Genomic DNA, 12,573 nt, shown 5'->3' with positions numbered 1-12,573 from the left:
GTATGCTTTAACAGCTACTTGGTGGCAGTCACCAAGCCAGGGAGAGCAGTTGCTGGGGTACCAGTCGCTGCAACTTTCCTGCATTGAGTAATCTGGCTTGTTACAGAGACCCCCATAGCCTGACACACTTGTGAGAGAGCAGTCTGTGGGAGAAGGAGATGTTTTGTCATTGTGCATATTTGGTGATTCTGCCCAACATCCGTGTCCCCACAGATAGTTCTTCCCTTGATTTGTGAGTGGGTGTCCCCATGGCCTTACACTCTCATGAGTGAGTGGTCCTCTCCGGATCAGCATCCATCATTATCACAGAGGAGGAATCTCCCTTCTCAGTGTGGGCAATGCTGTTCCTGCTGCCTGAACCTTCTCATGAGTAAGCCTAGGGACCACACAGGTACCCCCAAGACAGTGACGTATGTCACCTGAGATGCAGCTGCATTTGTTGGCCTTCCATTATCAATGAGGAAGAATCAATCCTCCATTTTTATTAGGTGTCAGACTTTTGCATTTTTTAAAGTATTAAAAGAAAGAATAGTGGTGGGGGGAGAGAAATGGCAATGATTTCTGCTTGGAGACTCACCCTGCTATCTGGCGATGGTTTAAATTATTGAAGGTGAATAAAACAAATGCCACATCCTTTTATGCCCAGAAGAGCCCTCTTAAAATACAAGTTATTTTGCAATTTCTTTCATCACTTCATTTTGGTTCAGTTTTTATTCCTGAAGCTTTTAGCTAGGCTTAGCATGGAGTATGGTTGTTTTGCCCTTTATCGGAAGCAGAGAACCTGGAAAGAAAACAAAGCCCACAGGTGATAATGATTTATTTATTTTTATTAGATGGAGGGGCTTTGTATGAAGTGTTGTACAATACCCTCAGCACTACAGGCAGGAAGATAAAGATCAAAGAAGTCTTTCAAATCGAGTAGATTGGGGGTTCTTAGGCTTAGTCACTGAGAGTGAAGTGCTTTATACATCACATGGGAACACAGACCACCTCACAGTTCATAGTCATACAGGTCACCTCAGCCTATTCATGCTCCCAAACTAATCCCAAGGCGACTGCATGAGTAGTTTTCATGAAATACTAACGGTGGAGTTAGTTTGAGTATTTTGTTTATTTTAGTATTTTTCAAAGCAACTTATCAACTGCAAATATTAAGGCCCACAGTGCAAATACTCTTGGACTACCGGCAGTCCAGAAATAACTGCTTACTGATATAAGTATTATTATTATTATTTTATTTTATTACTATTAACTTATTGTTTCTTCTGAAGGTCTAAGACATCTGTAGTCACTCGCAGTACTGAAGTAATGAAGTTACCTGCTGATCGTCTCCATGATGCAGCAAAAGCACCTAACAAAAAGTATCAACATGAATCAGCAGAAAATAGAGATAATTCAGAGGTAATCCATGTTGAATTTCTGGATACATATTTTCTTTTTCCTTTAAAAATTGTATCTATTTTATATAAAATAGAAGTGGTTTTAATTATTCTTTTAAAGTATGTTCTCCCAAAACACGAATTAAGTTAATAGGAAAAACTGGTGTACTACTGCATTATAACAAGAGAGCACATCATCCTACCTTGGAGGGCTGGTCTACCTGATGATCCCAATTGGTAGACCAGCTCCCCCTAGAGAAAAGTGCCATTTTAAAGCCCGTTTCCCCCCCCCCAAAAAAATGGGCCTCAAAATTGTGTTAAAATCATCTGGATCATTTCAGGTCGAATTGGGGGGATTATCCTTGACCCTGAATTGGCCTCTCTATTTTGAGGGTGATTTGATTTGAGGTCAAATTTTCAAATTACCCCCGATTCAACCCAAATCAATTTGATGTTGAATCAAATTGCTCATCCCTACTATTTAGCATCCTAGGTCCATAAATACACATTAAGGAACTACAGTAGGTATGGTATAGAACACAGCTTTATTGTTACAAGTCAGAGCAACAGTAACATTTATTTATTCATCACATTTCTATACCACCTGATATATACATCTCTAGGCAGTGTACAGAATTTAAAACAATATAAAAACAAATTGGTTTTAAGAAATTAAGATTAATTCAAGTTAAAACCCGGCGAGAACAGGTCTTCTTGAGGGTCTTCCAGAAAACAAACTGGGAGCATGTTCCAAAGTCCCGGGGCAGCCACAGAGAAATCCTGGTCGTGAGTCACCACCAAACAAGCTGGCAGCAACCGTAAACGAACCTCTTTAGAAAATTGTAATAGGTGGCAGGGTTCGTAACAAAGAAGGCGCTATCTTAAATACCCTAGACCCAGTCATTAAAGGCTTTATAGGTAATAACCAGCACTTTGTATTTCTCCTGGAAACATATTAGCAGCCCGTGCAATTCTTTTAAAATGGGTGTTATGTGATTCCTTTGGGTTGTCCCAGAGACCTATCTGGCTGCTGCATTCTGTACCAATTGCAAAGGCAGCCCCACATAGAGTGCATTACAGTAGTCAAGCCTGGAGGTTACCAGCATATGTACCACAGTTTTAAAGTAATTTACCTCCAGAAATGGACATACCTGGGTTATCACCCAAAGCTGATAAAAAGTGAACCTGGCCATAGCCTCAACCTGACAAACCAGGGAGAATTTTGGATCCATGAGTACTCCCAAGCTACATACCTCATCTTGAAAACAGGTCTGTAATTAGCTCACTCTGAAGGATCCAATACAGGTTTCTTCAAAAGTGGTCTAATAATAGTCTCCTTAAGACAAGAAGGCATCCTGCCCTCCCACAGAGAAACATTTATGATGTTTACCAGACCTTCTCTGACAATATTATTACCAGATGAGATGAGCCAAGTTGGGCAAGGGTCAAGAGAACAGGTTGTAGGATGCACAGTCTGAAGCAGTTAGTCCACATCCTCAGGAGTCACCAGCTGAAAGTGATGCAATCTAATCTCATAATAGGAGTTGCTAGACACCACAATAGACCCTGCAGTAACTGTGGAATCCAGCTTGGCATGGATATGAGAGATTTTATCTGCAAAACAGTAATTAAAAATGTCACAGCGAGTGACCAGTGGTTCCAAGTTAAAATTCAAGGGGCAGGAGGTACATACTAGCCCCCTCATGACCCTAGACAACTCAGCTGGTTGTGAATTTGTGGAAGCAATGCAGGCAAAAAAGAACCACTTCTTTGCCATACGCACTGGCAGAGCATAGATCTTCAAATGTGCTCTGTATTGTGATCTGTTGGATTTGTGATTTGTGTTGTGATCTGTGTTGTGATCTGTTGGATTTGGATTTGGAAACCAGATGAAACAAACTCCTTACTCCACTGTAAGTGTTTTCCTGTCACCTAATATACTAGGCCCAAAGCCTTTCCCTAACTGACAGACCCATGCAACCTTAAGACCTGTCCCTAAAATACCCGTTTCTAAGGAAGTGTTGGTCTTATAAGGGAATGTCTTCAAACTTAGTTATCAACTATCACAACCACCGTAATTAATTAATTTATTATTAAGAACTGAGGGAAGGCTGGAGCAATGCTAAGATGGGGGTGGAGCTACCACTAGGGATGTGTAAAACAGCTGGGCCTTGAGCCGGTTCTACATAAAGCTGGCCCAACTCTAGTGTTTGCTTGGGGCCGGTTCAGGATCTTTAAAAAAAGAAACTTACTGCTTCCGGTAGCTTCTGGGGGTACTGCTGCAGAGTGCAGGACCATTTGGGCCCATTTCAGGGTAAAAAAAGGCCATTTTGGTCCATTTGGGGGACTTTTTGGACCTTTCTGTGCTGATGAAGGCCATTTTGGAGGCTGCCATGCATGTGCACTGGCCATTTGCATGCCAGGAACCTGGGCACACAAATGGCCAGTGTGCATGTGTGGCGGCTTCCAAAATGGCTGCCACCAGCATCGGCCCTTTTAAGATTGGGGACAGACTGGGGGGAGGGGAAAGCCAGAGACCCCTTCCATAGCTGCAGCACCACACCCAGATGCATCTGGAAGCAGTATGTTTTTTTAAAAAATCTCCTCAAGCCAGGCCCAAACCAGTTCAGACTTGAACCAGACCGGGGCCCAGCTCAATGTGCACAAAACTGGCCCAGGCCCAGTTTGGTTCAAATCCAGTTCAACTCAAACCCAACCAGGCTTTCCAGTTTTGTGCACACCTCTGGCTACCACCAATGTGTAGCAGAGGAAAAGAGTTTTAGGAGGTTCCCAATGAAGCTTCCACACAGGTGTGAAATCCCACAAGTATGAATAACAGAGACCACTAAAAAGAAGCATGCTTACTCAAAAGTAAATCCTACTGAGGCTTGCTGTTTAGAAAGGGAGCTTTGCATTATCAGCCTCGATTCTATTGAGTATGCTATCTTTGAAATGTTGATTTGTGGGTTGTAGTAGATGTTTGCTGAAGTAAGATGTGAGATTGACACATGTCAGTCTGTAGGCAGTTTGCAAGCACAAAACTGTTTTCTCATAATGAACACTAAGGGCTCCCTTACCCTTGGCCAAATTGCATTGTTCTATGCCAGCAAGGTTGCAGTTGAATTATTGATGTTTACCCAAATGTGAAGATATAAACCTGGGGTTGCAATCTCTTATCTGTTTGTGGCCCATCCAGGAGAATCTTTCTTCAGCAAAAGACTTACCAACAAGGAGCACTGAATCAAGAAGGTCCAGTCGCCAAGACTTACCAACAAGGAGCACTGAATCAAGAAGGTCCAGTCGCCACTCAGTTTCATGCTTTGAGGCACATACATTTGGATGTGAGGTTTGTGCTGAATGGTCAAGTGAAAATACTGAATGTATGCTGGATAATCCTCTCATCAGCACATCTGCTTTTGTATTAACCCTCCAACAAAGTAAGTTTTATTCATACTCTAGAGTTTATTGGTTGAAAGAAACATAATGAGCTCCCAAAAATCACAACAAACAATTTACTCTTATGTATGAAAGTATAACTTTTGAAATAGTCCACTATGACATGATGTAATCCAATGCCAACAAATGATAGATATGTTGTGATATTTCACCCTGTTTCATGCATGTTGTAAATGCTGATACTGTAAATGTAAAGTGCAGATTCTGAAGATCTAAGATCTTCATATCAAATTATTAATATCAAAAGCTTGGGTGCTGCTCTTCCTAAATCTCAGAAATCCCGTCTAGCAGTATATCATGGATAATAGTGTGCCACAGATAGTAATAATCTATAAAATATGTTAGGGGAGTGGGTCACTCTTTTCCTTGACTGTTGCATTTACCTGCTTAGTCCTCTGGAATAACTATACGTACATGTTGTTCTAGCAATGATAAGGTCCTACATGCTGCTGCTATCTTATAAAGCACTAAAAGTGCATGGGTACTGGTCCTCCCACTATAGAATGTCTCCAGGTGGTTTACATACCATTAATTTTAAAAAGAAAAAGAAATTAAAAACTCTGTGTGTCTGTGTGTGTGTGTGTGCGCGCGCGCACGCACACACCCACTAGGTATATGCACAGAACTGGTTCCGTGCACTCCCAGGAGGAGGAGGTTTCTTTAAGGGGCAGGGGAGGTGCTGCCTAGCTGCCAGCCCCAGCCCCTCTGCTTTCCCCCTGCCTGCACTCTTGCAAAAAGCAGGCATGTAGGGCTGAAACATGTCTCTCTGCAGCCCTGGTCAGCATTGCCATGGAAGTGGCTGGCGCACATTCCTAGGAGCAAGCGCATCATTATCCTATTGCACACAGGTCAATGAATCAAATTTCAGGCCATATCACATATTATTTATGTTAAAACAGTACTGGTCTTAACAAGCATATTCTTTCAGCCCCTACAGAAGCAAAAATTCGCAGCCTAAAATTCATGATTCATGGAGGTCCCCCAGCTCCTCAGCAAAGATCATCTAGGGAGATGTCTGGAGAGCACCATGTTCTTAGGAGACGGAGAAATACTGATGACACTGATTACGATAATCAGGTATTTTTGTAGTATGGATTTTGACAGCAATATAAACTACCAGACCAATATTTTAATCGGCTTCGGTGTAATACTTGTTTTCATTTAGGACCATAGGCATTACACTCAAGGTTTTAAACAATGTATAAAGCTTTAGGAACAGTTAGCTGAACATAGTCATGAATGTATGCCTTGAATGTGGTATTTTTATTACGTGGACATTCAGTCATATTAATTTAGAACAAATAAGAATTATGTAGATAATGAAATGATTGCTAAGTTGAATAGTAGCAGCCTATAACTGCCTGTGCTAGGCCATTTGTCCATTCACATTGCTGGATTGACCCAGGATCAACATACATTTGGTTGACAATAATAGTTTATAAAAGATTTCACTTGGGAAAATATGCATATAAGACAACAGTAGGTATGGTCTTCAGCTGTGAGCCTAGCAATTTCAACTGGGTTGCTTTCTTCTCTTTTTTTTTTTTTCAAAAGAAGTCTTATTTTTTGCAACCCAGTGTCAGAAGTGAGCAGATATATGGCTCCAAGACACCTTTCTGTCTCATGTATGACACATGCATGCAGATACCTTTGTGTAATTCCCTGAGATACCTTTGTGTAATTCCTAGAGCCACTGCTTAGAATGCTGAGAATCACACCATCATTGCCTCTCTCAAAAATTAAATTCCTTTAAAAAGCGGGAAGAGGGCTAGAAGTGTGATGATGTCCTGCAGTCGAGTGGCCATATTTTAAAACTTTTTTAAAAAAATTAATAGTGTCATTCCAGTTCTTAACATCAACTTTGTAAAAAGAAAAGAAAAACTTATTTTAATAAAACTATTATTATGCTCCCTGAAATTGATTTCCTTTACAGAGAAGGAATTTACCAGGGAAGGTAAAAGAAATCTTTGGGTCATATATTTTTTATCCTTCCTTAGAACAAATTTCTCCAAATAAAATAATAACTATTTTTATATTAATTGCTGCGGGGAAATGTATTCCAGTGTAAACATTAATAATGATATAAGTTATTGCCATCTTGCTTTCCCTTACAACATTTCATGTAGAACCAATTACATTATGGACCATTTGACATTTCTGATGTCAAAAAATCCTTATCCAATCAATTAGCATATGGCACATTTCTGTAACACTTTCCTGTCGTATAGCGAGAGCTCCTGTGTGACCTCTACAGCAACATTGTGCCAAATGGGCTTTTAATTAGATACTGTTTTAGTTGTGTTTTAATAGTTTTAACTTTTTAATTTTAATTGTTGGAATGTTTTAATCTTTTATTGGCTGTTTTTATTGTTTTGTAAACCGCCCAGAGAACTTGCGTTTTGGGTGGTATAGAAATGAAATAAATAAATAAATAGAAGTGAAAAGACCCTAGCCCAGAGGTTATTGGCCCTTTTTGCAGCTATGGACTGCACAGATTCTCAAGTAATACCCATGGTTCCCCCACTCTACTTATATTATATTTCCTAAAGCTCCAAAAATTAAAAGGAAAAAAGTATTTAGGATAACTATTTTCAAGGACTTTATTCTGACTCACTAGAATGTAAATTAATTTCAGTTCAGCAAAGATTTTCCATGGGCCATCTAGGCCTACCACCAGTGTAAGAACCCTTGATATAGCCAGAGCAGGTCTGTTTATTGACATCAATTAAGGAGCTCTTTTCAGATTTTCACAATATAGAAAGTAAGAGCAATGGCATGATCTATGGTTTATGACTGCAGGCATGGGTTTTGGCATTGTGTATTCAACAGTCTGCATGTTGTGTTGCTGGTGCAAAACAATAGAATCTTGTCCATTGTACATATATTTATTTTCATCCCTAACCTGTAAGCATTTGGGATTTCTTAGAGCAGTTCATATATCATATTTATTTATTTATTTTATTTATTTTATTTGTATACTGCCCATCCTAGTCTGGCTCAGTGTGGTTTACATTTAAAATTAAGCCATTTAAAATATTAGCATGAATCATAAAATAAAAACAGTTCAAAATATTAACATAAAACTCAATTAAAACCATTTTTTAAAGTTAAATATTATTAAAAGCTAGGCTGAAAAGATGGGTCTTTAAGGCTCTCTTGATGGACTCCAAAGACAATAAGCCTTTTATACCCACAGGAAGCACCTTCCACAATATGGGGCAACAACTGAGAAGGCCTGATGGCAGGTTGCTACCAGATGAACTGGTGGCACCCAAAGATGGAACAAATACAGCTCACACACCCTTTTCCCTACACAGTTCAAACACCAGCCTTCCTCTGACTGGATCACAGAATCCTATCGGACAAATGGTGTATTTTCTTTTCATTTTCAAAGGAGAGAGAAACCACCACAGAACCCTCTCCACACCGTTCAAACACCAGTAACCTCTGGACCACAGAATCCCATGGGGCAAATGGGGCATTTTAATTTTATTAGAGGTGGGGGACACACCTCCACAGTTCAACGCTAGCCTCCCTTTCACAGTGGTGAATATATGGGAAGCATAAGTTTCCTGACCTGGAAGGAGCTTGCTGGCTGCACACCACAGCTGTAGAATAGCAAAGATGCTCAACACTGTCAGAAGCAGCCCCTCCTTGGGACCACTGGCCCAGCCACAGTAAGTCACTGAGAAAACAAGGAGTCAGGCTGCTACAAAAAACACTTTGCTGGAGACATGGGATGGGAATTGCCGGCACAGCAGCAACATACAAATTAGCTCCTCCTGCCGTCACACAGCAAATGTTACACATGGGTAAGCTCATTGTTTCCAATGGGCCTACTCACAGGTAACAGCCACTGCATGATTTGAGCCACTCAGCATTTGCAGCAGGATCGCTGGAACTCCAGAATCCCCCTCCACCACAGAAATAGTTGCAGGGGGATTTAAATAGTTGCAAATCTGGGGTAAAGGTCCACATCTGGGAACCGTAGGTGAGGGTTATAATAGAACAAGTATGGCTGCTTTTGAAAAGATCTTATAAGCAATCAAATTGTGACCTGGTCTCTAAAACTTACCTACAAAAACTACAGTTTGGGATCTGGAAATATAAAAAGATCCTAATCTTATCAGATATTTTGCTATTGCCTATACCACAGTGTTCATATTCTCTCTCTCTCTCTCCATTTTGTATTATAGGATGAAAATCTGGAAGAGGCCACCGACCGTCCTAGGAGCATTGATGAGGACAACAACAGGGACAAAATCAGTTTTAGTAATCCTGTCAGTGAAGAGGACAACAAAAGCCACAGTAGCAGAAGTGATGATCCTAACAACTCACAGATGGTAACTTAAAATAAGCTATGAAATGAATGTGAATAAGTTGTATTCTTTGGAGGAAACATTCCTTAGGCTGCAACTTTGACCTTTAATTTCAATCAAAGAATTGATATACAGGAAAATGTACATAGAAATGTCATTTCCCCCTATTATTTCTCAATTGGTTTTTACAAAACAAAATGGTGCTTTTGGCCCTTGCTCTTATTGGAACTTTAAACAAAATTGAGCAAACATATATGACATTTCCATGAGTTAGCTGCCATCTTGTTGGTCATTTTCAGTATGCAGATGGCTACAGAATGGCATGAGCACAATTTCAGGTGTGCAAAAGTACTCTAGGGCATTCTTCATAGTATTTGTCCCCAGAAAGCCTATTTGCTTCACAATGCTTTTGATCAAATAAATACGAAGAGAAATTTGGGGATTCTATTTATTTATTTATTTTTAAAAATTCTCGGCAGCCTATAAACAAATAAAAGTGACACCCCCCCCCCGCAACCCCAAAATCACTTCTCTAGAAATACCAGTTAGGGAAAAACTGCATAGCTTTCATGAAGTATAACCAGTTCTTGAACATTTAAATAAAGCTGTTCTCTTGCATGCACATATAGAATAGGACCAAATTAGGTGTGATGGAGCCAGTAATGTTTGTTTATGTATCTCCCCCATGCACATGTAAAGTGGAGGCCAGTTTTCACATCATAATAGGCACATCCGCTAAGAGATATGAACTCTTATCCTACACTTTGCCTGACTATGCTCTCTATCCCCAAGCTTTCGGGTCAGCTCCTATACCAGAACATAGGGTATGAACACAACCAGGTTGCCTGGTTCAGTTTGTGGCTGGACTGGACTTGAACCAGACCTGGCATGTTCGGTTTTGCCACCCTGAACACACACACCCTGGTTTGGTTCTGGGGGTTCATTAAAAAATAATTTTTTAATGTTTTTAAATGTGCTTAAACTCACCTCCACCCAGTCCAGGGGCTTCTGCACAGCTGCAGGGGGTCTCCAGAGGTTCCCCCTCCCCACCGCCAGCCTCCAAATAGCCTGGTTCAGGTGGCCTTTGACCCATTCCAGGCCTGTCTTCCATGGTGGTGGCCATTTTGGAGGCCACCATGCATGCCCAATGGGCCTCTGCATGGCCTGAGACATGACCCAGCTGAAGATCATCCGAACTGGGCAACTTGAAATTCAATGGAGGCCGGCAGTGGGAGGGAGACCCTCTGGAGACCCTCTGTGGCAGCACAGGAGCCCCAGTGGTGATTTTAATTATGTTTTTAAAATGTTTTTTTAAAAAAATAAAAATAAAAATGAACCCCTGAACTGGAACTGGGGGTTGTTCAGTCTGAGATCGGTTGAACAGAGACTGATTCTTTTCGGGGGTGGTTCTACATAGAACCATTGACCTGACCATGTTTGATGTCGAATGGGTTCAAATTTGAACCTGTTTGCACATCCTTACCAGAACTGAGCTGACCTGGGAGGAAAATGCTTGAGGTGAGAGATGGTGGGAAGATAAGGAGAGGTAGGAATTCAGCTCTCCTAACCTACACATTCCTTTTAAATTAGACCTTTTCCATTCTCTCTCTTTATGTGTGAACGATTAAATAAATGATTAAATTATTCATTTATGATTAAATTAAAATGATTATGATTAGATGAAATGATTTGCATGCAACAGGATTAAATAAACATGTTTATTCCCTGCCACATCTAGTTAGCCCCTTAGAGGAACAGCAGCATGAATGATGTACACTTAATCTATATAACAGGCTTACTTATAAGGATGTGTCTTGGGGAGAAAACAACTAAGCACATTTTCTGCTTCCAGTTTTTTATGCACAAGTGCCCAGTTGTAACAATGAGTGGCTGCCATGTGTTGATATTTACTGAAATACAAATTATTTGCTGATGCTGTAGCAATCTGCTCAAGAACCATCCATAATTGGCCTGAAGAGGGATGTGCACGAGCCAGTTCAGTGCTTCCTTTTTCAAGTGCCAAACTGGTTAAAACGCCAGCATCCGAGCCAGCTTGACAGGCAGGAAAGGGTACCATTAAAATGCAGGTAAGGAACTTACCTGCTCGATCTTGGCCCACCACTTTCCCCTCGCCGGCCATGTGTGGTCCATTGCCATGCGGGGATGCAGGAAGTAGTACTGCAGGCCTGTGCAGCTGTTTCAAAAATGAGGGTCGGCGGCGGGGAAATGGCAGGGCAGGGGCGAGCAGGTAAGGAGCTCCTTACTTGCATTTTAAAAGTACTCCTCCCCACCCATTGAACTGGCTCAAACGCTGGCATTGAAAAAGGAAGCACTGAACCAGCTCATGCACATCCCTAGATTAGACCTTGGCCCAGTGGAGCAACGAAAATTAATTGATAATTAACTATCACAAAACCAAAGGGGTTGTTTTTGTTTGATTTTGGAGTGGTCTTCCAAACTTCCGGCAGTGAACATTCACATTTTAACCATCTTGTTCAGACTGTGCAAAGGAGTGTAACGGCCATTTTAAATTTCGTTCGAACCAGAGGTAGAAATTATATGCCTGTGGTGATTTGGCTTTTTGAGGCCAAAGTACTAGCTCAGCTCCTTTATGGAGCTCAGCTTGGAATGTATTCAAACTTTTCACCTCTGGAGATTGTGTAATTCCGATATTTAAGAGCAATCTTTCAAGTTGCTGAATGTACTCCCAATATAGTTTTAAAACTTGAAGCTGGAATTTTGTTGTCTTTTTATGATGGTTGGAGTTTGTTTGCTTGTTTTTGGTTTTTACAGTTTAACTATTTCTAAGGTTTCAAATATGATTTCTATGAAATTCTATTGTGTTTTTTTTTAACTTTTGTAAGCCACTTTGGGATGCTTAATGAAAGGCAGCATAACAACTGAACAATATATAAACAAATAAATAAAAATTTAAAGGTGGAAACCAAAATTTGGTTTTCAATATTTAGCATTTGGTTAAAACTTAACCTCCTCCCGAGTGGTTTGACCCCATTGATATTAGCGGATACTTTTAGATCCACCTGGTGTACAAAATTGGGATCTAAGCTATTGATCTTAGATTTATCCTAAGTTTTTATTTTTCTTTGATTTTGATAGTGCCAAAAAGGCTCTTAAGCAGAGGATTTGTGATATGGAGCATCAAAAGGATATTAGTTTGGTCCAAAAAAAAAACTTATCCTGGAAAGAATTAATATTTTGCTTAAACCAGCAAATTTGTAGGCTTTTTTCTTAGCTCACTGGAATCATGCTCTGCCTTCTGCAGTGGTTTCTGGGAAGTTTTGGAATATTCCATATGATGCAAGAATTTGTCCTTGTAATTCTGGTGCAGTCTGATGCAGTTGAATCCTACGAACATGTCCTTCTTAATTGTATATTTTATCAGTCAATAATAAATTGTT

The 12,573-nt window shown here is 40.4% G+C and overlaps 1 protein-coding gene across 1 annotated transcript in view; it reads left to right on the top strand.

Moving 5' to 3' along the window:
* The window catches only part of LOC128321998 (vitellogenin-1-like), a 68,071-nt gene that overhangs the window by 35,855 nt on the left and 19,643 nt on the right, over positions 1-12,573 (top strand). Inside the window, exons 20-23 of the mRNA XM_053242650.1 lie at positions 1,272-1,401; positions 4,576-4,816; positions 5,764-5,912; positions 9,032-9,178. Coding sequence (XP_053098625.1) covers positions 1,272-1,401; positions 4,576-4,816; positions 5,764-5,912; positions 9,032-9,178 — 667 coding nt within the window. The remainder of the gene's footprint in view (positions 1-1,271; positions 1,402-4,575; positions 4,817-5,763; positions 5,913-9,031; positions 9,179-12,573) is intronic.

Source organism: Hemicordylus capensis, chromosome 4, assembly GCF_027244095.1.
Source record: "Hemicordylus capensis ecotype Gifberg chromosome 4, rHemCap1.1.pri, whole genome shotgun sequence".
Lineage (NCBI taxonomy): Eukaryota > Metazoa > Chordata > Lepidosauria > Squamata > Cordylidae > Hemicordylus > Hemicordylus capensis.
The sequence above is the reverse complement of the archived record's forward strand: the minus strand, read 5'-3'. Positions and strand labels throughout refer to the sequence as shown.